Source organism: Scyliorhinus canicula, chromosome 4 (assembly GCF_902713615.1).
Source record: "Scyliorhinus canicula chromosome 4, sScyCan1.1, whole genome shotgun sequence".
NCBI classification, from domain to species: Eukaryota; Metazoa; Chordata; class Chondrichthyes; order Carcharhiniformes; family Scyliorhinidae; genus Scyliorhinus; species Scyliorhinus canicula.
Genome location: NC_052149.1, coordinates 118,667,192 through 118,694,412, shown reverse-complemented (window position 1 = coordinate 118,694,412; position 27,221 = coordinate 118,667,192). Strand labels below are relative to the sequence as shown.

General features: G+C 45.2%; 1 protein-coding gene across 1 annotated transcript in view; it reads right to left on the bottom strand.

Annotated features, from left to right (window-relative positions):
* Positions 1-738: 738 nt before the first annotated feature.
* The window catches only part of atf6 (activating transcription factor 6), a 440,428-nt gene continuing 413,945 nt past the window's right edge, over positions 739-27,221 (bottom strand). Inside the window, exon 16 of the mRNA XM_038795101.1 lies at positions 739-3,125. Within this exon, the coding sequence (XP_038651029.1) occupies positions 2,896-3,125 (230 nt within the window). The 3' untranslated portion in view covers positions 739-2,895. The remainder of the gene's footprint in view (positions 3,126-27,221) is intronic.

The window sequence follows — 27,221 nt, the reverse complement described above, 5'->3', positions numbered from 1 at the left end:
TGGAGGAAATCAAGTTCGCTCTGTGGGAGTCAGTAGATGGGTTCACCCGGAGGTGGAAACTGTTCATCGACTTCTTCAAGGAGAATTGAGGGGTCAGCAAGTGGGAGGGGTGATAAGGGGGTAAAACGGGGAAGACGGGATATGGTGGGGTGTTGGTATAGGGGGGTTTAGAGATCTGTGGTTGTTTGTTGCGTTGATGTGTTGTTCTTCTGATATTCTGTATATATATGTAAGAAGCCGTGAATAAAAATATTTTCCAAAAAAAAGCCACAATCCAAGCAATTCCGGGGTATGGAGGTGGGATGGTGATGACAAGGAGATTAATGTTTTGGACTGGGAATTATACAGAGCAGGCAACTGGGCCCTTTAATAAACTCATGTTATAATTATTCATCTTAGTTAAGCTTCCTTACTCAAAGGTGTTGCTGAGTCCCCCAAAAAAGCACAAATCCACAAGATCATCTGAAGATCTCCTGCTGTGGACAATTTGGAGTCTTCTTGAATGTTAATTCCATCAAACCTGTTCTGTGCAGAAAATACATTGTAATCGCTTTTTGGCCACATTGATCATGGTGGTGGACAGGAGCACTAAGGTACATATAGTCTTTTTGTGTTGCACTTACTAAAAGCAAAAGTAAATTTAAATTCAGTGACGAGTTCTAAAAATGTCATGTTTGCGACAGAACATTGATTCTAAAGGTGTATGTCGTAAATGTACAGATAAATTACTTCAGCAGATGACCAACGATAAACTTTAATGAAACACAGAAACATTCTCAACTTCACAGCCTTTCCAGAAGGAGCTGAAAAAATGGAATCTCAAAATAAATTATATAACTGAAGAAAGCATGAACAAAGAACTTCTAAGTGCAACTTTAAAAAACAAAATTGCAAGTCTGAGCTAGAGGAAAGAAACAAATGAGACCCTGAACTTAGACCAACACCATCAGCTTTCTCAGGATGCACTTTGAACACTCCTGGGTAGTATTAGTGAAGAATAAAGGAAAACGTTGTTCTTTGCCATTGGAATAAGCAGCTTCAATGGTAGCAGGTTACCGATAGGAGCAGCAGGTGTTACTGGAATAGACTGATCAGGTTTGCTGGAATGGAGCTCTTGGTGATAGCAGGGTAGCGCTCATGATGCAAAAAGTTAGCCTCTTTCAAGCAACCTTGCTGTCAGATCACAACGTAGATGATAAACTCCAGTGAACTGGCCGAGGCACCCAAATACAGGGTACCCCAATTTCCATCTGATTATAGAAGAACAAGGAACTGCTGAGTCCTGACAAGAACAATCATGGAAATGGTTGATCTGAACTCAAATTTAATGATCACAAACTGCATTAAAATATGCCATGATACTGAGCCAAGAGACATAGGTCTGACCCTTGCCAGCCTGACCAGTGAATGCAAATGATAACATTCTCAACATTGCCAGGTTCAATGTGAAAAAGAGAAGCAAATCAGAATTCCTGCTCCTGATCATCAATTCAGGAGCTCCTGCATATCACAACCTTGGCTGTGGTGGGTTAAAATGGACAACTAGCCTGGACTCACTGTGTGCAGGCTTGCACTTAAACAAGAATCAACTTGGATAAGGTATCTGAGTGAGGTCTTTAGGAACCTTGGGCAATGCCCTACAGAAAGGATAAGAAGTGGCAAGAGGATAAAATGTGTCCAGTGTTGAAGTGGCCTGAATCTTCCACAATTTTTTTCCACAATAATGTTTTCAAGAATTTGGTCACATCATTGCTGACACAAAATGTGCTCCCCTGAATTTTTCACTGCTGCAGCTGGGCTCATTTAGACGATTAAGCATATATCTTAGTTACAGCAATCACAGGTTTGGCCTTTGTGAAATAGACACATTGCCCAAAGCATTAGAAACAAACTTTTCAGAAAAAGACGCTCGGAACAAAGATGAACAACATAACAGAATTAAGCTGTGGATTGCTTCTTTTCCAATCAGTAAAAGCATTATGATTCATATATTGGACATTGATGTTTGTGTTCCACTAATGGCTATTGGATTAGCAGAATTGAAGAAAAACAAGCTCTCTAGTGGTTTTTGAATATTACACCTTTTTGAGGAATTACAGAATGCTCATTTTAAGTAGCCAAATTTTGATGACAAGGCACGCTGATGCATCAAGGTTTCACTGTGTTTGCTCTGGTAACAGTAATTTTGCAGAGCAAGATTAAGAATGCTTGGAACTGGGCCACATGTGGTGCAGTGGTTAGCACTGGGACTATGGCATTGAGGACCCGGGTTTGAAACCCAGGGCCGGGTCACTGTCCATGTGGAGTTTGCACATTCTCCCCGTGTCTGCGTGGGTTTCACTCCCACAACCCAAAGATGTGCAGGTTAGGTGGGTTGGCCACACTAAATTGCCCCTTAATTGGAAAAAAAATAATTGGGTACTCTAAATTTATGTTAAAAAAGAATGCTTAGAACTACTGCTTTTGCTGGAGGGTTTATGGCTGGTTTTCCCTCCAAACGTTTCATCTCCCAAAACCATTGACTGCAACATTTCACAAGCAAAATTTGTTCAAAGCAAGATTTTTGTTTTCAACAGACCAAAGTGAAACTGCTATAAATGTCAATTACGGACAATCAGAATCATCTTCAGAACAAACTGGGCTGGGTTAAGTTGCACTGCATCACCTTAGATGATATCAAATTGAAAAAAAAAAAATCCCTCTCCAATCATTTTGTTTTTCAAGTTGGACAAAAATTGGATCACCCACCCTTAATTAGAAAAAGAATAATTGAGTACTCTAAATTTAAAGGAAAAGAAAATTGGATCACGCGCCCACCTTGGATTCAAACTTGGCCCTGTGACCCAGTGGGTAACAGTGCAGCAATTCAAAAAGTTGTGTGGTTTCAGCAAAACATTACTGATAAAGTTTGAACCCATTCACTTGGGCAGACTCTGTGATGATAGGAGGTGCCGTGTGAATAGGTGCAGGTGATGGACGCTGGTATGAATCCGTGTGGTTTTCCCGATGCTCTCGTAGAAAGGAAGGGATAGATGACGACTTTATGCGAATGATTCTGGTGGCCATCACCTGACAATCAATCTGCATCATCACCTCATGATCTTTTGGTTCATTGATTAAATTTTCTGAAATACAAAAACAGAGTGGCAAATTAGCAAACTCAGAGTGGATGATTTGTTACAAACTAAAGCACTACAAATCACTTTATCCAGTCTTTGAGTCCTTATGTTAAGGTTATTATCTTTCCCTGCAGCGTTGCCAGTCTGAGTTCAGTGAGTTCAGAGCAACTCCACTCAAGCTGAAAATGTGGATCCTTTTTTTCCCCCCATGCACCAACAAGTGAAACCGATTTTAAAAAGTGCTAAAGCACAATTGATTTGCTCAAATCCTTTTCTCTCTCAGTTAACTGAGTCTCTATCGAAATAACGGTCAGTTTTGCGACAAGTAATTACAGCATGAAGATAACTGTTACAAATAAAAAGGAAAATAAAAATAATCAGCAACTGAAATAAAATCAGAAAACAACAAATATACACAAAATGGAAACTCCACCTGTACAGACAATTGTTCGCTATCACTCGTTGTGAATTGCCTTTTCCCTTAGTGCTCTGCAGTACACGTTTCCAGTTCTGATGAAGGATCCGCATCCAAAACATAAATTTGTCCTTACAGGTGCCGACAGGCTTACTGTGTATGTTCAGAATTATCTGTGTTTGTTTATTAAGACACCAGAACTAAACATTGCAGCTGCTGGAGAGCAGGGATTTTCAAAGTGGGCACTTCGGGCGGATGTTGCGAGAGTCACAGAGCAACCAGTCACGTAATTCCCGAGGTGGTCCTGATCGCGGGAGAAGTGGCCAATGGTCACTACCGGCTTTTAAATTGAGAATGGTGGCCACTTCTGCCTTTTAAATGAAAATAAATGAGGCTGTATGCAGTCTTCCTGCTAGAAGCGGCAGCAGAAAGCAGGTCACGCGCCCTGCCTGTACAGTTCATGTCAAGCGCCCTCCATGCACGTACTTTTGGTGTCAAATCACGGAGCAGAGCTGCTTCATTTTCTAGCTGCTGGCAAGAAGACTGTGAAGGTGGATCATTTTCTTTAAAGTAAAAGACTGCCAGAGACTCAAATAACAATGTACCTACTGGACAGGACCTCACAACTGAATGTGCTGGAGAGAGCAGCACAGGAGAGTCCAGGGCAGGAGAGAGCAGTGCCAGTGTTAGCTCAGTACAGAGTTCTGGGGCCTCTGGTTAATAGCCTACAAAGAAGAAACATAACTTGGGAACAAAGCAGTATGAAGATGATTTCTTGAGGTATGGTTTTGTCAATTGTGCCAATGCAAATAAGGATGCAAAGTGTAGTATATGCAGGGAAGTACTGGTAAATGAGAGGAGAATTTTCAGATTTTGCAAGTGGTGGGTGAAAAATTCCTTTTGAGGCTGAGACCCCAGAGCCAGTTATTAACTTACAGCTGCCTCCAAATTATAAGACTACACTGCTGTACCTGACCTGTGATACCAAATTAAATATACCCCAAAAGCCCATGAGGCTGTTAGCATTCTGGTGTAGCATCTCCCAGGAGTATCCACTGCTGAATAAAACACGCATTCTGTTGCTATTGTCCTTCATGATGACCTACATAGGTGAGGTTGGATCTTCCATTTTCATAAAGATGAAGATGGCACTAGGAAATTGGCTGACGTCTGCACCTCATATGTGCCTTGCCCTCTCCTTTGAATCTGATTCAAGTTAGATCATGAGGACCAAGCAAGCTAACCTTTCACATTAAAGGCAAGTGAGCGTGGCGTTTGTCATGAAAGTCAGTGACATGGGTCATGAAGGTCGGCTGGTGGGGATCACAAAAGTCAGCCGGTTGACAAAAGTGGGACCCAGGATAAAAAGTTTGAAAAACATTGGTATGGAGAAAATTCCATCTCACTGTAACTTATCCCTTGAAGTCAAATTTGTTTCAAAATGTGTTTTTGGATACGACATAAATATTCCTGCTGTGCCACCTTTGCTTTCTTATAGTAATTGCTTTTATAGATGATTAGCTTGCGAGGGCATTCAGGGTCAAACAATTGTGTGGGACTGGAATTTCTTCAGGTCTGGCAAGGGTCTTCTGTGAAGTATGCAAGTTTTTAAAAAAACTCTTTCATGGGATTTACGCTTCGCTGCTACCTAACCCTAATTGCCCTTGAACTGGGTGGTTTGCTTCACCATTTCAGAGGCAGTTAAGCATCAACCAATTGCTGTGGGTCTGGAGTCACATGTAGGCCAGACCAGGTGAGGATGGCATATTTCCGTGCCTGGGTTTTTACAAGAATCAATGATAGCTTTCATGGTCACCATTACAGAGACCAGCTATATATTCCATATTTATTGAACTCAAATTCCACTGGAATGCTTTGATGATACTTAAACCCATGTCCCCAGATGATTAACCTGGGATTCTGGATCACTAGTCCCGTAACATCACCACTAAGATGCAGTGTTCCTGACGAGTAAACTGGTTGGGTTTATATGGCAAGCAAGTAACTTGCAATGGTCAATTCTTCTGGTGTCAACTCACCAATTGCAAGACTACAACCTAGGTTCTCAAACTTACCACACCAGTTTTGAGGCTTTGACAGCAACTACATCCAGAGTTTCCACATTATCGTCACAAATAGTAAACAGTTAAATGACAAGCATGTGCATTCATGCATGCACATATGCCCATTTTTGCCCAATATTTGCCCATTTTAGTTAAAAATCTAACGATATCAGATGTAGTTATCGAGTCTGACTGTGAACCACCACTTGGCTCCTCTGACTGCTATGTTGAATGGCAAAATAAATCAAAAATAATGGAAGTGCAAATAAAAGACTGTATTGAGATTGTAGAAAAATGTTGAAATATATAATTAAAAAGCTCTATTCTACAAAGCTTCAGGGCGCAATGTATGCTTACAAAAGCTGCCAACTTATTTTCTTCACTGTTATTTATTTAATGGAAAGAAAATCAGTGCCGTTTCTTATGTTCTGAACCCTGCTGATGGTCAATTTGAGGGTATCCCAAATCCCAGAAGGGAAACTTGGAACGCTGGTTCTTAACTGTTTATATTTGTGATTGGGAAAGAAATGTGAGGAAAGAGATGAAACTCGGTCACGGTAGGGATCAGTTTTATTGTGAATTATTTAAATGACAAAACGTTTATTAAACTTTAAAACACAAGAAAGGCAACAGCAAAGAACAAGATTTACAATGTACTACAATAATGGTTACCCAGGCAGTATGCTTCAATTATCCCCAATCTAAATCTATCCACTTTCCTGAACTCTGGGAATCCATCTTCCCCAAAACAACATTCCATAGGTTTTAACACTAAAGCTAAGGGAAACCAGGCTCATCTTTCCCCAAGTCTCATTGATGATCCAGATGACATACAGGGAATGGAGCCTGGAGCATGCCTAAGCAATAGTGATCAGACAATGGGTTCAACACAATCTTGGATTCAGAAAAGTTTATAACTTCAAAAGGCTCATGTTTGAAGTACAACTGAAGTAATTAAGAGATTCATCAAGACTATTTTGGAAGACATAATAGCTTAAAAGGAATAATGCTGAGCAAGCAACACAAATGCACACTGAAGACCAGCACAGGATCAGACTAAGCAAGTAAGACCTTTAATAGGTTAGAGTACAAATTAAATCTTGGAGAGAGAAAATGGAGGAGCAACTGGGTTAAATTTAAGAAAGTGAGGCAACAGATCAAAAAGGTGATTAGAAAAGCTGAGAAAAATCAGAATAGAGAATAAGGAAAGAGGCAAAAGCTAAAGTCTTTCAGTACTGCAAGAGGGCTGTCAATGAAGAACATTAAAACAATGTTAGCAAGTTTGAAACTGGGGGCAAACAGCATTAAATACCCGGATTTACTACTTCCTCCAAGTGTTCGCATTTGAAGGCACATATCAGAAAGGCCAATTTATGTTCAATATATAGATATTTAAATATATATATATATATATATATATATGGTATTCATTCCAGAATTTTGAGAGAGATCATTGTCAGTTATTACATGAGTGTCAAAGGACATGACAAATTCTTCACATAAAAGCCTAATCTAAACTTAGACAGAGCTTTCAGATGGAGCAACTGAAGTGAAAAATCCAAGAATCATGAAAAAACAGTTAAATGTGGAATTGGTTTGGATGGAGGAGGCAAGGACTGCTGGGTCTTGCTGGATTGATAAAATGAGATGGGCTGAATGATCTTTGTCACTTGTTAGTAATAATAATCTTTATTGTCACAAGGCTTACATTAACACTGCAATGAAGTTACTGTGAAAAGCCCCTAGTCGCCACATTCCGACGCCTGTTCGGGTACACGGAGGGCGAATTCAGAATGTCCAAATTACCTAACGGCATGTCTTTCGAGACTTGTGGGAGGAAACTGGAGCACCCAGATGAAACCCACACGGACACGGGAGAACATGCATACTACGCACAGGCAGTGACCCAAGCCAGGAATCAAACCTAGGACCCTGGAGCTGTGAAACAACAGTGCTAGCCACTGTGCTACCGTGCTGCCCATCGTGGTTTGTCATGGTGGAATTCAAATGCAGAACCTCTGGATTATTAGTACAATATCACATTCACAAAGATGGAAAATGCATTTCTAATACCGTACCCAACTGTAGGATATCTGCAAGAATTTCACAGCCATAAAAGTATTTCTGAAGCACAGTCACTATTGTAATTTGTTGAAACATGCCAATTAAATACACGTAACAAAACCCAGCAAAAGTCGAGTCAAATGGCCTAATTAATCTGTTTTAGTGAAGTTGGCTGATGACCAAAAACACAGTCACTGCTCCTGGACTGAGTGATCTCGGATTTCTCTGAATATTTTAACGGTTTGGCTGCTCAGTTGGCTAACTTATTAACCGGGCAGGATTTGATTATATTTTCCCCGGCAAGGAGATATCATGATCGGAAATAAAGTGAAGCTGGGGTACTAAATTTGTATCTCATCAATTTTGCGGCATTGATACTGATTTAAGACTCAGTGCTCGCCTGCACACAAACCACTTACATTTCGCCTGAAGTACTTTCAGAAAAGCATTTTCAGAGTCTGCTACCCATCTGTTCATTCTAGACACATTTCCTGCTTTATGGGGGATTTAATTTACAGCTCATGTGACAAACATGAAGAGAAAAACACTATATCAAAACTCAGAACTGTACTCTGAAAATACTATCAGACATTTAAAAAAATCTTGCCAGCCAAAAAGATGAATTCATTTGGATTACACATTTAGTGAACAGAAATTCAAACCAGACTACATTTGAAGGCAATGTACAAACAGCAACAATTTTGTGCTAATATTAATTAAATTTTCCAGACATTTTCCTCTCATGGAGATTTCAGTCATTAAATGCTACACTTTGAACAAAATTCTTTGCATGCAAAATTTACAGTGTGCTTCCAATTTCCAATCTTTTCTCAGTTTCACATAGAAATATAGAACCCCTAAAGTGCAGAAGGAGGCCACTCGGTCCATCGAGTCTGCACCCTATCCTGCCCACTCCCATGCCCTATCCCCATAACCCAACAACCCCACCTGACCTTTTGGACACTAAGGGGAAATTTAGCATGGCCAGTCCACCTATCTTGCACATCTTTTGACTGTGGGAGGAAACTAGAGCACCTGGAGAAAACCCACGCAGACACATGATCCATCTCTAACTCTTTCCACCTTGACCTCGCTCTCTATTTCTGGGATTAGCTGTCAAACTCGTATTCATTATAAGCCCACTGACTTCAATAGCTACCTCGACTACATTTCCTCACATCCTAGAACTCCTAAGCACTCTAGCACGGGACCACAGGTGGATAGCACTGTGGTTTCACAGTGCCATAGTCCCAGGTTCGATTCCCTGCTGGGTCACGGTCTGTGTGGAGTTTGGATGTTCTCCCCTTGTCTGCGTGGGTTTCCTCCGGGTGCTCCGGTTTCCTCCCACAGTCCAAAGACGTGCAGGTTAGGTAGATTGGTCATGCTAAATTGCCCTTAGTGCCCAAAAAGGTTGGGAGGGGTTATTGAATTACGGGGATAGGGTGCAAGCGAGGGCTTAATGTGGTTTGGTTCAGACTCGATGGGCCGAATGGCCTCCTGCACTGTATGTTCTATTCCCTTGTCCTAGTTCCTGTCTCCGTCACACCGGATCCGATGGTGTAATCTTCCTCACCAATGTTTGAGATGTCTCCTTTTTTCTTCAATCAAAGATTCCTCGCCCACCATGGTTGATATGGCCCTCGACCATGTCCGCCACATTTCCTGCATTTCCACTCTCATCCCTTCCCATCCCTCCCATAACCACGATAGAGTTCAGAGTTCCATTGTCCTTACCTTTCACTCCATCAGCTGCCATATTCAACAGATTATTTTCTGCCATTTCCACCACCTCCAATGTGATGCCAGGAGCAAACACATACTCGTGACAATAAGCGATTTTCATTTCATTTCATTTCAAACTGATGCCCTTGCATGAAGCTGCCTCCATACGGTCCCATGCTGACCTCTCCCCCACCACCCACTTCCTGATCGTGGCTATATTCGCTGCTCTGTAATAGATACTAAAACCTGGCAGCGTCAGCCCGTCCTCTCCCCAACCCCGCTCAAGCATTACCTTCCTTACCCGCGGGGCCTTGCCCGCCCAAACAAAGCCAGAGATCACTTTGCTGACCCATTTAAAAAAGGACCATGGAATAAAGATGGGGAATTATGTTTGTTTCTGCTATATCACGTTTAGGGGTGTTGGTGTTGGGGATATAAAATGTGTGGTGTCTGGTGGGTAATGGGGGGGGGGGGGGGGGGAGAAGAGGTGGGGACAAAAGAGCTTGGTGTGATGCGGTGACAAGTTAGGGCAGGGGAGGAATAAGGGGGCTTTGGTATAAAAGAAGTGTGTTCTTTGCCTTGGGTGGGGGTCCCCGTGCTAGCAGGTATGCTAATTAACAGAAGCAAAGTGGGGAGGGAGAGTTGTGGGGGATTATGGTTGGGAGGGGAGAGAAGGGTGGTTATTTTTTCTAGTTCTTCTGGTTTCTTTGTTTTTGGCTTGGGTTGAGATAGTGGTCCTGGGGGACAGGGCTTTCTTAGTTTGGGGTGGGGGACTGGATTGGATTTGGATTTTGTTTATTGTCACGTGTACCGAGGTACAGTGAAAAGTATGTTTCTGCGAGCAGCTCAACAGATCATTAAGTACATGAAATGAATAGGAAATAAAAGAAAATACATAATAGGGCAACACAAGGTACACAATGTAACTAGATAACACCGGCAACGAGTGAAGCATACAGGGGTGTAGTGTTAATCAGGTCAATCCATAAGAGGGTTGTTTAGTAGTCTGGTAACAGTGGGGAAGAAGCTGTTTTTGAGTCTGTTCATGCGTGTTCTCAGACTTCTGTCTCTCCTGCCCGATGGAAGAAGTTGGAAGAGTGAGTAAGCTGGGTGGGAGGGATCTTTGATTATGCTGCCCGCTTTCCCCAGGCAGCGGGAGGTGTAGATGGAGTCAATGGATGGGAGGCAGGTTTGTGTGATGGACTGGGCTGTGTTCACGACTCTCTGAAGTTTCTTGCAGTCTTGAGCCAAGCAGTTGCCATACCAGGCTGTGATGCAGCCCGATAGGATGCTTTCTATAGTGCATCTGCAAAAGTTGGTGAGAGTTAATGTGGACATGCCGAATTTCCTTAGTTTCCTGAGGAGGTATAGGCGCTGTTGTGCTTTCTTGGTGGTAGCGTCGACGTGGGTGGACCAGGACAGATTTTTGGAGATGTGTACTGTCATAATATACACACAAGTATATGATGGTGCACAGACAGGCATTGATTGACACACAGGATGACCAATGAACACACAGAACATAGCAGCCAATCACCAGACAGGACACGACCACTATAAAGCCAGAGGGCACTAGTTTTCCCGCTCTCTTGGGATCCAGCCTCTGAGACAGTCAGAGCCCGTGAGCAACAGCTGGAACATACATCATGTGGTAGTAAGATAGTCTGGTCAGGTTAGCCTCAGGTCTCCAGTCAACACCATGGGCAGCACGGTAGCATTGTGGATAGTACAATCGCTTCACAGCTCCAGGGTCCCAGGTTCGATTCTGGCTTGGGTCACTGTCTGTGCGGAGTCTGCACATCCTCCCCGTGTGTGCGTGGGTTTCCTCCGGGTGCTCCGGTTTCCTCCCACAGTTCAAAGATGTGCGGGTTAGGTGGATTGGCCATGATAAAAATTGCCCTTAGTGTCCAAAAATTGCCCTTAGTGTTGGGTGGGGTTACTGAGTTATGGGGATAGTGTGGAGGTGTTGACCTTGGGTAGGGGCTAGGGTGCTCTTTCCAAGAGCCGGTGCAGACTCGATGGACCGAATGGCCTCCTTCTGCACTGTAAATTCTAAAAAAAAAACTCCGCATAGTGTCAACCCACAGGTAAAGTATGTATGATAGTTAAGAGTTCAATAAAATAGAGTTGCATTTCTTCAACTGTTGGAAGCCTGTCTCTCTCACTGCTGCAGTAAACACAGTCCTCGCAAACCCAGCTTACCCAACACATCATGGTACCAGTGAGTCATGTTCGAGTTTGACGGACCTACCTTGAGATAGTCTGCCTTTGACCGGCGATTAACACCATGAAGACCCCGGAGGACAAGAGGCGGTCCTCCGCTTCCAAGGGATGGTCAACTTCCTTGGAAAGTTTATCCCCAACCTTGCATCACACACCACAGCTCTCCGCCACCTTGATAAAAACCTACTGACTTCCAGTGGCTCCCCACACATGAGCGAGAGTGACGTGAGCTCAGGGCAAAACTCACCAAGGCCCTGGTACTGGTGTTTTCGACCCTGCCAAGGAGATGAAAATCTCCACCGATGTGAGCCAGGCTGGCATTGGGGCAGTACTGCTCCAGCGGGACGAATCCGCCTCCTGGGCCCCAATCGCATATGCATCTGGAGCCATGACACTCACTGAGCAACGATATGCTCAGATTGAAAAAGACTGCCTGTGCCTCCTCACGGGGATTGAAAAATTCCATGATTACGTGTATGGACTCCCCAAATTCACGGTCGAGACGGACCACAGGCCATTGGTTCACATCATCCAGAAAGACCTCAATGATATGACGCCACGCCAACAATGTATCCTCCTCAAACTCCACCGCTACGATTTCGACCTGGTCTACACCCCAGGCAAGGAGCTAATTGTGGCCGATGCACTCTCTAGATCCATCACCATGCCGTGTGAGCAGTCGGACTTCGTCTGTTAGATCGACGCTCATGTGAAGTTTTGTGCATCCAACTTTCCGGCCACTGATGAAAGGGTCGTACAGATTCGTCAGGAGACGGCCAGGATGACAAAAGGGGCAGTGCCCACAGTTCTATAATATAAAAGATGATCTGGCAGTAGTGGACGGCATACTAATGAAGCTGGACAGGATAGTAATCCCACAGAGCATGTGAGAGCTGGTCTTCGGCCAAATCCACGAAGGTCACCTGGGGGTCGAAAAGTGTCGCCGTCGAGCCCGAGCGGCAGTATATTGGCCAGGCATCAGTCAGGATATCACCAACACGGTCCTCAATTTCCCAACGTGTCAAAGGTTCCAGCTGGCTCAGCCGAAAGAGACTTTGCAGCCTCATGAACTGGTGTCCTCCCAATGGTCCAAAGTTGGTATTGACCTCATTCATGCAAAGGGCCGAGACTATGTCCTCCTCGTGGACTATTTTTCTAACTACCCCGAGGTGGTCAGACTGACTGACCTCACATCAGCAACAGTAATCAAGGCATGCAAAGAGACCTTTGCCCGTCATGGCATTCCACTGACAGTCATGACTGATAATGTCCCGTGCTTCTTCAGTCAGGAGTGGCCGGATTTTGCCCGGCAGTACAGTTTGCGCACGTCACTTCAAGCCCCCACTACCCTCAGTCAAATGTGAAAGCTGAGAAGGGGGTCCACATTGTTAAAAGACTGTTGTGCAAAGCTGCTGGCTCGGGTTTGGATTTTAACCTGACGCTGTTAGCCTACAGGGCGACTCCTTTGTCCGCTGGCCTGTCCCCAGCACAGCTGCTAATGAACCGCATACTACAGACAACGGTGCCGGCAATCCACATCCCGGATCTTGACAATTTTCCGATCCTGCAAAGGATCCAACAGTCTCGGGTCCAATGCAAGTCGGCGTATGACGCCCACGCCACAGATCTCCCTGCTCTGGTCCCTGCTGACCGAGTTCGTGTTCAGCTACCTGACGGTGGCTGGTCTGCCACAGCTGTGGTGGTCAAGTAAGTGGCCCCGAGATCGTTCCTCGTTCGCATGCCTGATGGCTCCTTTCTTTGGCGTAATAGGCGGGCACTGCGGCTACTTCCACACTCGCCACCTGAACGTGCTGTCCCACCTCGCCTGCTGGTTCCTCAGAACGCGCCCTTCCACAAGGCCACCGATCTGCCACTTCTCTTACCGCCCTCTACATTGGAGGCAGCTCCGCACGTTCCAGTGCAGGCCGCCCCTGACCCACCCTTGAAGCGGTCAACCAGAATTCGTCGCCCGCCACAGAGACTGAATTTATAGACTGAATGTTGCATTACCTTGTGATCCGTTTACACATCTGTACATATTGTTTCTTCCTAACTTGTTATCTGCCCTCTATCTGCACTAGACACCTTCCCAAGTAAATATGTTCACGTACTTTGTATATAGGCAGGCTCCTACACACACTCACTATTTATTGACCTATACACATTTTTTTTAAGTAAAAAAAAAGGGGAGAAGATGTCATAATATACACATAAGTATATGATGGTGCACAGACAGGCATTGATTGACACACAGAATGACCAATGAACACACAGAACACAGCAGCCAATCACCAGACAGGACACGGCCACTATAAAGCCAGAGGGCACTAGTTTTCCCGCTCTCTGGGGATCCAGTCTCTGAGACAGTCAGAGCCTGTGAGTAACAACTAGAACATCCACCATGTGGTAGTAAGATAGTCTGGTCACGTTAGCCTCAGGTCTCCAGTCAACTCAGCATAGTGTCAACCCACAGTTAAAGTATGTATGATAGTTAAGAGTCCAATAAAATAGAGTTGCATTTCTTCAAGTGTTAGAAGCCTGTCTCTCTCACTGCTGCAGTAAACGCAGTCCTCGCAGACCCAGCTTACCCAACACATCATGTACCGCTCGGAATTTGAAATTGCTAACCATCTCCAACTCGGCCCTGTTGATGCTGACAGGGGTGTGTATGGTACTTTGCTTCCTGAAGTCAATGACCAGCTCTTTCATTTTGCTGGCGTTGAGGGATAGATTGTTGTCGCTGCACCACTCCACTAGGTTTTCTATCTCCCTCCTGTATTCTGACTCGTCGTTATTCGAGATCCGGCCCACTATGGTCGTATTGTCAGCAAACTTATAGATCCAGTTGGAACCAAATTTTGCCACACAGTCGTGTGTGTGCAGGGAGTATAGTAGGGGGCTAAGTACGCAGCCTTGCGGGGCCCCAGTATTGAGTACTATTGTGGAGGAGGTGTTGTTGTTTATGGGGGATGAGAGAGTGGCTGACATTGAAGGTTTCGTTTTGGAGGAGGTGGTTGGAGGGGAATGGTGATGCCACTTTGGGAGACCCGGGTGGTGGGTGAGACAGTGGCCTGGGGGAGTCTATTGAAACTTGGAGATGGCTGATAGGGGTGAGTGGGGGAGGTTTGGAGCCCCCTGACCAGATTGGTCTCATAGAATGTTAGAGGATAAAATGGGACGATCAAGCGGTCCCATATTTTCTCTCATTTAAAGAGTTTGAAGGCATATGTAATTTGTATGCAGGAGATGCATCTTCGGGTTAAAGATCATATGAGGTTGAGGAAAGGTTGGGTGGGGCAAGTGTTTCATTCGCAGTTGGATATGAAGGCAAGGGGACTGGTGTCAATTTATGAGGGTGGTGTTCTCAGCGAATAGCACAGTGGGGGACGCAGCGGGTAGATATGTTATGGTGAATGAGACATTAGAAGGAGTGCCCGTGGTGCTGGTGAATGTCTACACCCTCAACTGGGATGATGTTGATTTCATGAAGAGGATATTGGCGAAGGTTCGGTACTTGGACACGCATCGGTTGATTATGGGGGAGGGAATTTTAATACTATTCTTGATCCTTGGCTAGATCAGTTGTGCCTCAAGTCCTTTGAAGGTGTTGGCGATGGTGAAGGAATTTTGGGTTTATGGAGCGAACGGGGGGAGTGGACCTGTGGTGGTTTGGGAAAACAGGTGCATCAGTTGTTTTCCCGAATCGACTTTTTTGTTATAGACAACACATTGTTGGCGGGGGTGATTGCAATGGAGTATTCGGCGATGGTGGTGTCAGACCATGCGCTGCATTTTGTGGATTTATGCGTTGAAAAGGGGGGTTCCCAGTGGCTGCAGTGGAGGCCGAATGTGGGATTGCTGGCTGCCTTGTGAGAGGTTAGGGGTTGCTCTATGTGCTGATGTTGAGCTTAATAAAAGTGAGGAAGTTTCTGGCTCCATGTGATGGAAGGCACTGAGGACAGTAATTAGGGAGGAGCTCATCTCGATCAAGTTGCATATGGAGAAGGTGGAGCAATTGGAAAGGCAGAGGTTGGTGGAAGCCATTTTAGCAGTGGATTGGAGATACTCAGTGGACTCTGAGGAGGGGTTGTTGAAGGAGAGCAGCTTTTGTCTATGGGGAAGATGGTGGGACAGTTACACTGGGTAAGGGGGGAGTTTTACGAACATGAGGAAAATGCCAGTTGGTTGCTCGCGCACCAACTGAGGATGCAGGTGACGGCGAGGGAGATTGGGCAGATAAGGGATTCGGGGGGCAGGGTGTTCGCTGAACCAGGGAAGGTGAATGGAATGTTTGAGAGATTCTACCGAGGGCTGTAGAAGTCTGAACTCCCTCGCTTGGGGGGAGGATGAGGCGGTTTTTGGACAGCTTGGATTTCTCAGTGGTGGAGATGGGGAAGGTGCAGGGACTGGGCGCTCCAGTTGGGCGGGAGGAGATGGTGAGGTGTATTGGATCGCTGCAGTTTGGGAAGGCCCCGGGCCTGAATGGATTCCCAGTGGAATTTTATAAAAGGCTCACTACAGAGTTGGGGCCTCTCTGAGTGGAAATGTTTAATGATTTGGTTAATAAGGGGAGGTCCTGCTACACTGGCAATGCATCAATTTTGCTTTTTGTAAAGAAGGATAAGGATCCAGGCGAGTGTAGGTCGTATCGGCTGATATCGTTTCTGAATATAGATGCGTTGCCAAGCTGCTGGCAATGCGCATGGATGAATGTGTGCTGAGGGTGATAGATGAGGACCAAACAGGATTCACGAAGGAGCGGCAGCTATCATCAAATATTAGATAGTTATTAAATGTGGTGATGATGTCCCGGGAGTTCAGGAAACGGAGGCGACAAAATCCATGGACGCAGAGAAGGTGTTTCAGCGGGTTAAGTGGGAATATCTGTTTGAAGTGTTGGGGCAGTTTCGTTTTGAGCTGGGTTGGACTAAATTGTTATATAGGGCTCCCACAACCAGTGTACGTACGAATGTTAGAAGTTTGGGGTACTTCTGCTTGCACCGGGGAACATGGTAGGGGCGTCAGTGCATTGCTTTTTGCATTGGCAATTGAGCCATTGGCGATGGCGCTTAGGGCTTCAACGGGGTGGAGAGTAATAGAGAGAAGGGGGATGGAGCATTGAGTGTCCCCGTTCGCGGATGAATTTCTGCTGTTGTCACGGGCCTGGTGAATAATATGGATAGGATTCTGAGGGTATTGACAGAGTTTGGGCTGTTTTCAGGGTACAAGCTTAATGTGGGAAAGTTCCTGGTCAACACTTGGATGCAGGGGAGGGTTTGGAGAAGTTGCCTGTTTGGCTGGTCAAGACGAGTTTTCGGTATCTGGGAATAACGGTGCCGCATGGTAGGGCTCAATTACATAAATTGAATTTTGCGAGTTTGGTAGAGGGGGTGAAGGAGGACCTCTGGAGGTGGGATGTTCTTCCACTTTTGTTGACAGGGAGGTTCTGCCAAAGCTTCTGTTTGTCGTTCAAAATCTCCCAATTTTTGGCCCAAGTATTTTTTGGGGAAGATTGAATAAGTTGATTTCCGATTTTATATGGGCAGGTAAGGTTCCTCAGATTAGGAGGGTGTTTCTGAAGAGGGACAGGCGGAAGGGAGGTTGGCTTTGCCAAATTTGCTGATTTAAAACTGGGCAGTGAATGTACAGAAGGTGCAGAAGTGGGTCGAGGAGGAAGGGGTCGGTGAGGGGGTGGATTGAGGAGGCTGTGTGTAGGGGTACAGGTTTGAGGTGCTGATGCTGGCGCCTCTTCCGTTCTTGCCAGGTAAATACTCCTTGAGCCCCGTGGTGGTTGCATTGTGAAGAACCTGGAATCAGTGCAGGCAACATTTTAAGATTGAGGGCATGTCACTGTGGGCGCTATTTGTGGTTATCATAGGTTTATTCCAGCAGGGTTGAATTCAACGTTCACGGCGTGGGGGTGAGAGGGGATGGAGAGATTCAGCGATTTGTTCATGCATGGCAGATTTGCACTGTTAGGAGAGAGTTGGTGGAGAAGTTTCAGTTGCCGGGGGTTTCGGTATTTGTAAATCAGGGACTTTCCGAGGAAGGAGCTCGCCGTGATTCCGTTGCCACCTCCGATGTTGCTTGAAAAGATTATATCCGAGGACAAAATAGGGGAGGGTAGGGTCTCTGATATTTATGACGAGTTAATGGAGAGGGTTTCAGTGGAGGAGATGAAACAAAAGTGGGAGGAGAAGCTGGAGGGGGTTAGAGGAGGGTTTCTTCTCGAGCTGAAGGTTGTTCATCAACTTCTTTAAGGAGTGGTAGACGTCAGCTGGGCAGGGGTGTGGGGGAAGGTGTGGTGCTGCTACGGTTAAAATTCGATTAAAGAAAATATTTCAAATTATTTAAAGCATTTAGCTCCAAGGACTTGGCTTCAGTTAAAGGATGTGTGGTTTTGCTGGAATTGCTGGAACACACCCCTAATTAGTTTGTCAATGGATTCATGCTGCTGATGGGAGAACAGCAAGCACGTTCCCTCTGCAGCCAATGAGCAAGGCAAGTACAAAGCTTGGCTTTGTGCTGACCCCAAGATCTATGCTAATCATCATAGAATTTACAGTGCAGAAGGAGGCCATTCAGCCCATCGAGTCAGCAATTTAGAATGGCCAATCCACCTAACCTGCACATCTTTGGACTGTGGGGGGAAACTGGAGCACTCGGAGGAAATCTACGCACACACGGGGAGAGCATGCAGACAGTGATCCAAGCCAGGAATCGAACCTAGGACCCTGGAGCTGTAAAGCAACTGTGCTAACCACTATGCTACCGTGCTACCCATTGTCATTGATTTGTGGGAGGATAACACAATAACTTAAGTTACTTGCCTGGAATTAATACATTTGGTTTCAACACATTAAATACCACTTTGAGCTAAAACAATATTGCACCTTTAAAAGTCCCAGGGCATTTCACAGGAGCATTACTAAACAAAATATGCCACCGAACTGATTTGGAGATGTTATGGCAAATGAGCAAAAGCTTAATCCAAGAGACAGGCTTGAAGGATCATCTTGATTGGAGCAAAATTCCAAGCTTGGAGCCCAGGCAGCTAAAAGCACAGCCATCAATGGGGAATGTTTAAAATCAGGGATGCTCAAGAAAAATATAGGGTGTGAATTAATGGCCACGTCGCACTCGGCTTGGTATCAGGACAAGGCTGTTGAATCTCGCAAGGGGCCTCTCGCGAGATTTATAACACTTAGCGAGATTTGCCGGAATCTCGCTAGACTTCCCAATCTGGATCTTGCCCTAACTTGGCGTGTACATATTTAAATGATCCATGGGAGACCTCGCCAGGGCGCCGCTTAGTAGTGGTTTCCACAAATGGGGACCAGTCATAATGGCACCTGGGGGGGTCTTCCAGATCTTTGGGGACCCTGGGTGGTCAGGAAGAGTAAAGGGTGGCACCCTGACTCTCCTTCTGGGCAGTGCCAGACTGTCAGGGACACAGCCAGGGTGCCAGTGGGGCACTTCAAGGAATTTGGCCCGGAGGGCCTTACCAGGTGGAGGGGATGTTCTTGGCGGCCTCCTTGAGGTTCGGGGTGAAAATGGAAGGGGGAAAGATCGGGACAGCCAGACAAAATGGCGACCCGATCTGCAAGGAGCCTTTTCTGCTGGGCTTGCCAGTAGGGAATGACTAAGCGTGGCTTCTGTGGAGCGCAGTTGAATAGCAGGGTGCTGCTTGGAGCTGCAACCACCAAGAAACACCCCGCTAAACACACCCAAAACCGGGCATAGATATTTTCCGGTTAATTTGCTCCCATCGACTGCAATGGGAATAGTGCAAATGGGCATGGGTGAGAGTTCCTGGAATATGTTCAAGATAATTTTCTGCAGCAGTATGTTTCCGGCCCAATGAGAGGGGACGCACTGTTGGTCCTGGTTCCATGGATGAGTTGGCCCAAGTGTATCAAATAACAGTGAGAAAGAATTTAGGGCAAGTTAACATTGTATCCTAAGGTTTAGATTGCCATGGAAAAGGACAAGGAGCAATCCAGTGCCAGGAAAATCAATTGGGGGAAAGCCAATTTTGATGGGATGAGAATGCATTGGAGTCGACTGAGTTGGAATCAATGTAGGCAGAAAACAATCGGTCATCTTCAAAGAGATGGTGTTGCAGGCATTGTCAAGGTAGAGACTCTTGAAGGAAAAAGGTAGGACAAATAAATTCAGAGCTCCTTAGATGACAAGGAAGATGAAGATGAAGATGAAAATGGAGGAGTACGCAGAAAACAGATGCCAGGTTGAAAATACAATGGAGAATCAGGCTGAATATAAAAGGACCAAAGGGAATGAAAAGCAAGGATGGTGCGTGAAAAGAGACTAGAAGCTAGCATAAAAGGGAATCCCATGGTCTTCTGCATGCGTGTAAGTAATTAGGTGGTGGGAATAGAAAGACTAGGGCCTATTAGGGATAAAAAGGGAAACTTGCATGTGGAGGAGAGAGAAATAGCAGAGGCATGAAATAGGTACTTTGCATCTGTCTTTAGAAAGAAAGTGGATGCTACACAGGCTGAAGTGAGAGAGGGGGGGTAACAGGTACACTACAAGAATTTACAATTGAAAAGGAGGTATTAGACAGGCTATTTTTCCTTAAAATTGCTACGATACTTAGGACCGGATACTGAGGGAGGTGAGGATGGAAATTGCAGAGGCACTGCTGATGATCTTCAAGCTTTCCTTAGACATGGGCATGATGCCGGAGGACTGGAGAATTGCAATTGTTACTCTCTTGTGCAAAATGGGGGTGCAACGACAGAACAGTTTGGAAACTACAGCTTGGGAGAAAATCAGTAGTCACTTGGACAAGTTCAGAATGCAGAAAGAAAGTCAGCATGGATTCACTGAGGGAAAACCATGTTTAAATAACTTGGAGTTTTGAGGAGCCAACAGAGAAGATTGATAAGAGCAACGCTGTTGATGTGGCATATTTCAAAAGACATTCGACACAGTGCCATACAACACACTTCTCAGCAAAGTTCTACCTCATGGAATAAAAGGGAAAGTAGGCACTAGGGTTGGCCGAGTGCCAGGAAACAGATCAGTGTTAAATACTTACGGAATACTTGGAGGAAGGTTCCTCAGGGGCAATGTTGGGACCTTTGCTCTTCCTGATATATATTAGTGACCTAGACTGTGGTGTACAGGGCATGACTTCAAGGTTTGCGGATGATATGAAGATTAAAAGCATTGTCAACTGTGATGAAAATAGACCTAAACTCCAAAAGGACATGGACATATTGGTGGATTGCACTAACAGTGGCAGATGAAGTTCAATGTAGAAAGGTGTGAAGTGATTGATTTTGGCAGGAAGAATGTGGTGAAACAGTTTAAAATAAAGGCAGAAACTCTGAAGGCAGTGCAGGAAAAGGACCTTGATGCTTTTGTACATAAGTTATTGAAGGTGGCAGGACACGCTGATAGCGCAGTTAATAAAGCATCTAGTATCCTAGATTTTATTTGGAGGGGTATTGAGTACAAGGGTAAGGCAAGATATAGTCACCATAGTCCCAGATGACCAAAGACTGCTTTCCCCTTTGAAGGGGAGAGCTGACTGGTGGCTTTTTAACCCGAGGATCACCACACCTCAGGCGAGGGACAAGATTGAGAAGGCGGGGCCTGCATGAATAATCTCAGCCTGTATGGGAACTGAACCTGCGTTGCTGGCTTTGTTCTGCACTACATAATATGACTTCCGATGACGGGGATGTGTTGAGTGGACGCGCGAAAGGTGGCTCTCTCCTGAAAACTTGGTATCAGGCACTTTAAGCTGAAAATAACCCTCTAAAACCAGGAGAAAACACCCCACCAACTCTAACACCAACAAGATCATCCAAGCCATGTAGCAATTCTAGAGTTCGAAAAGATGGCAGAGGCAACAAGAAACGCTGGGATAGGAAAGACAAGGAGACAGCGAGCATGAGGGGCAGCGATGCCCCAGCCACACCTGAGCGAGGCGGACTGCCAGGCCGCATGCAGAGCCCCCCCCCCCCCCCCCCCCCCCCGGGCCCCGACCAGCAGACGGGGGGAATTTCTAATGCAGGAGCTCCAAGAACTCAAGGAGGACATTATGGTTGATATGAGGGCAACAGTGAAGGTGGCTGTGATGGAGGCACAGATCACCTTGCAGGCGGCCCTAGAAAAGGCAGAGAGGCAGCTGGAATGCAGGCTGCTACAATCAAGGAGCTGGAGAAAGCCTCGATCAGAGCGAACGGATTGCCGCATTAGAAACAGAAGTGGCAAGGTTGGTGGCAGCACAAGAGACACTAAAGGGGAAGGTTGAGGACCAGTAAAATCAGCTGCGAAAACCAGAATCTGTGCATAGTGAGCCTACCAGAGGGGACCGAGGGCAGGAACCCCATGGAGTACTTGGCCCAAATGCTGGGTAGCCTTGTGGGATGTGACAGCTTCCCAAAATCCCCAGAATAGACAGAGCTCACAGGTCTCTCCGGCCAAAGCCCAAAGCTGGGGAACAGCCAAGGGCCATCAATGCAAAACCAGGAAAAAGGAAAGAATACACCACAAACGGGGTGATAACAGGGAGGGGATAAATGGGGAGGGGGAGAGAAGGACTAGGAGGGGAGGGGAGAGAGGATAAACAGAGGCACGGGGGACTGGTAGGGTGCTCGGCTGACTATGACAGATTGCACATGGCAGTAAGGAACACAGATGCACAGCAATCAGCCACTTTGGAGGGTCCCCAAACAAAGGGAAACCTCAGAGTGCAGGGGCTCATTCACATGGCATACAAATAGTTGGTGACCATCTTGGGTGCCCCCTGGAGGGGGCTCCACTACCTATGAATCCAAATAGCCCACGAATGGAAATGGATCCACAAATTGAACCTGACACGTCTGGTGGAGGAAGTTAAAAAGGACCTGCAAATGTGGGACACTCTCGCTGGTAGGGAAAGTGCAGACGATCAAAATGAATGCATTGCCACAATATGTGGAAGCCATTCACCAACTTGTTCCAAGACCTGTTCGAAGCTAGCAACCAGTAGAGCAGAGGGGGGAGGGGGAAGGGGGAGAAAAGCACAGTAGAGACACTGAGCATAAAGGAAAGGGGATTAGGGGATGGGTGGGGAGGGACAAGGCCCGGGACATGACTGCAGGGGGCGGGGCCTGAGGACAAGGGAAGAGCTGGGGGAAGCAACAACACATGGGGCAACGCATGCTGGGGCCAGGGTCAGGGAGGATAGCCGAGGCAGAACAACCGTATGGGGCCCACGGCCACAGAAGGGGGAGAAATATGTAGTTGTATATACGTACAGTGACCGTGTTTGTTCATATGTTCTCGCATTGTACTTTAGTCTATATTTGTCATGTAACGTCAGTTTTTCCTTAGTTAATTCACAAACACTGTGTGTGGCTTGTAATCTCTAAATTATTGGTACAAATTGAAATATGTAACATAAAAGTGTGAAAACTAATAAAAACTTTAAGAAAAAAGAACTTGTATAAGACACTAGTTGGGCGTCATCCAGAGTACTGCATCCAGTTCTGGGCACCATACTTGAGGAAGGACATGAAGGCATTGGAGAGAGTAGAGTTGAAATTCACTAGAATGATTCCAGGGGAAACAACTGTGAGGATAGATGGGAGATGTTGGATCAGTTTTCCTGAGAGAAAAGAAGGCTGAGAGGTATGACAGGGTAAATAGTGAGAAACTCTTCGGAGTACATTAATGAACTAGAGGGCACAGATTCAAAATAACGGCTAAAAGGAGAAGTTTTTAAAAATGTGTTCAGGGGATCTGCGGCATCGCCGGCCTTTATTGTCCATCCCTAATGGATCTTGGACTGAGTGGCTTGCTAGGCCATTTCAGAGGGCATTTAAGATTCAACCACATTGCTATGGATCTGGAGTCAGAACTGGTAAGGGCGGCGGATCTCCTTCCCTAAAGAACATTAGTGAACTAGATGGGATTTTACAACAATCGACAATGGTTTCATGGGCATCATTAGACTTTTAATTCCAGATTTTTTAACTGAATTCAAATTCACCACCTGCCGTGGTGTGACACGAACCCGGTTCCCAGATCATTATCCTGAGTCTCTGGATTAGTAGTCCAGTGACAATACCACTACGCCACCGCTTCCCCATACTGTGATGTGAGGTGCAATAATCATTTTAAAGTTCAGTAAGAAGTCTTACAACACCAAGTTAAAGTCCAACAGGTTTGTTTCGAATCTCTAGCTTTTGGAGCGCATCTCCTTCCTCAGGTGAATCATCGGAGGAAGGAGATGCGCTCCAAAAGCTAGTGATTCAAAACAAACCTGTTGGACTTTAACCTGGTGTTGTAAGACATTTTAAAGTTATTATTAAACCCTGTTACAACACCCTTTCAAGAGATGCATCCCAATTCAAAATAGAGTAATATCTTCCCTCAGCTTTTTTGACAATTATCTTAATTCTGTGTCCCCCTGATTATTAACCCGCTTGTGAGTGGAAACAATTCTCCTCTATCTATTTCATCAAAACGCCTCAGAATTTTGAATATCTTCATTAAATTTCCTCTTGTACCTTTTTTTTGCTCCAAAGATAACAATTCCTGCTTTTCCAGTCTCACCGGATAACTGAAATCTCTCATCCCTGGTACCACTCAGTCTGCTTTTTAAGGGAATTTAAATTGTTTGTGTTCTGGCAGTGAGAACAGTCACCCGTTACTTTTTGCCCCTGTCGTAACTCCCACTAGAACCAAGAGGAATCCATCATTGATCTCCCCGTGGGACTGGTAGAGTCCAGGCTTCCCAGATAGGGGGCAGAGGCCACCCATCTGGGGCTCGTTATGAGCTAAAGGCAGGCCCAAAGCAGGCCCTCTCACCAAGGACTGTACTGGGAATGAGTGACATATTGCCTTCAGCAGGACTTTTCAAATAATTAAATAAAGTTATGTTTATTTACCACCAACTTCCTCCGAGTCATTAAAGCCCCAAATCTAATATCTGCCTCCATATGCACCTGGAAAAGGAGAGACATGTGGTATATATGTAGGTCAACTACAGCCAGGTCTTGTGGAACATTGGACAAATAACATGCTTTATGTCACTGTAAATGGAAAGTAAGTAAGAGTGCAGTGTATAACTTAGATGAGTCTATGTGATGATAGGAACGACTGGATAGGGGAGCCAGATTTGCTACTTGAGTAGATAGATGGGACTGCACCTGCTTCATCAGTAGCCATGGATGTCCGTTAAAGGTGCCAATTTTATCTGAGACAGATACAATTTGGGTGGAACTAATGTTAGGAAAGAGTTAATATTTCCTTCTGCTTAAGTTTGAACTGGAGTGTTAACTGTTTAATAGACTGCACTTATTATTTAATAGACTGCACTTATTGTTTAATTGGCACACCAAATACAAAGGTGATACAGGTGGTACTGCAGCGTTGTTGGAGAAGTGTTATTATTTTTTAGAAATAAATTTAGTGTACCCAATTCATTTTTTTTTTCCAATTAAGGAGTAATTTAGTGTGTTCAATCCACCTACCTTTGCACATCTTTGAGTTGTGGGGGCGAAACCCACGCAAACACGGGGAGAATGTGCAAACTCCACACGGACAGTGACCCAGAGCCGGGATCGAACCTGGGACCTCGGCGCCATGAGGCAACAGGGCTAACCCACTGCGCCACCGTGCTGCCCTGTTGGAGAAGTGTTTACTGAACACAATAAACTTGGCATTGAAGAAGTCAAGAGTTGTTTTCTAGTTCTTATTATAGAGTTACCACAGGAGCTTAATAACTAATGGGATTGATCATTTGATTGGAAACTTCAGCTTCAGATGTGAGAAGACTGGATCTACTTAAATTTTCATTCAAAATTAAGAGCGGAGCACATTTGTTTACGGCCCCTAAGGGCCCGTAAACTTCCTTGGGGGATAAAAGAGAGTGGGTAAAAAATGGATTTCTACAGGAATCACTTTACTGCGGAGATCTGTACTCACAAATACCTAAAGAAAGACGTTATATTTTTCAATTTAGATGGGCTTCCAGTGGCGCGACGTGAGGGGAAGATGCGCACAAAGTGGCTCCCGCTGGCCGTTCTACCATTTTCCCCAGCGCTACGCATCTTTAAGTTACTGAAAAAACCTGAAATTATTTAGATAGAGTTCTCTCATCTCTGTGATGCCCAGGTGAGGCAAAGCCAGGAAAAAAATCAGCCCGAATTTTGAGGACAGACTCAGGCTCTGAAGCCTCCCATGGTTCAACTGGAGATAAGATGGCGACAGCAGCTTCTTCTCCAGCCACTCCACTAACGGCTGAACCGCTCAGCAAAGGTTTGGCAATTGAAATCGACAAACATCAGCAATGTTTGACTTTGGATCATAAACGATCAATCGAGGAGGCCTTGGCCCCTACTCGGCCTAAGCGTCGAAGCACAAGGAGCCACAATCAAGGACATGGAGACTGCATTGTCTGACTCCTTGGTTTCCGACCATGCTGCTGTCTGCAAAGATAACAGGACATTAACATCCAAGCTGAACGACCAAGAGAGCAGATCCAGAAGACAAAATGTTCATGTCATGTGGTTATCGGCAAGGATCAAAGGCCCCACTCCTACTCAGTATTTCTCAGACCTGTGCCACAAAATAGCGGGTTAGAGCATACTTCCATCCCCCTCAGAATTAGACCTGGCCCACGTTCACTTCGACCCAAGCCTTACTCTGGAGGGCCTCCTCGTGCTGCAAGGTTTCACAACTTGAAGGAGAAGGATTTGGTGCTTTCATGGGCAAGGGAGGACTGGGATTTTAAGTGGCAAGTTCACTCCATCAGATTATACCAGGACATGAATGCGGACCTAGTCGAGAAAAAGCTGACTTCAACAAATGAAATGTTCCCTGTACAATAATGGAGTCAAGTTCAGGATAATTTATCCAGCCGGCCTTCCTGTAACATTCCGTGAAAATTACTTTTTTTGACTCACGGGCAGATGCAGACTCTTTTGTCCAGAAGCCTAATTTGTGCTCTGTTTAATCTGATCTATTGCTCATTGTATGGGCACTTTTCATGTCTGTTGTTTGGATGTATTTTTGATTACCTTAGTTGTATATGAGGGATTTCTACTGTTCACTCCTGTCATGTGAGTGAGAGTACCTTTAAGAAATGGTTGTTTATAAATGGGTGTGTATAGAAATCTCTGTAGGGAGAGTGCCTTTAAGAAATGGGTGTTTTTTACTGCAGTGATGTCAGTGAGTGGGTGGAGCCGGGCTGTCAGTCAGCTTTTTAGTTTCACTTTGAGAAAAGCTTGGGTGTGCCTGTGTTTTTTTGCTTCGTTTTCAGTGTTGGAGCTGAAGCCAGACAAAGCAGGTGTACTGCTGTTCTCTCTGACATTAAAATACTATCTCTTGATCATTTGGTGAATTCAGAATTATAAATGTTTTCAGTAGTGAATGTAAACCTGATGTGCTTCTGTTAAAAGGTGTTTATTTTGTCTTCTGGACGTTTTATGGGAAGTTATTAAGGATTACTTAGTGTTGGAGTCTTTGGGGGTTGTATTTGAGTTGATGGTTGCTAAGATGTTCACTGTATGTTTTAAAAAGGTTAACTTGAGTTCATAGAATAAACATTGTTTTGCTTTAAAAAAAACTTTTCCATTTCTGCTGTACCAC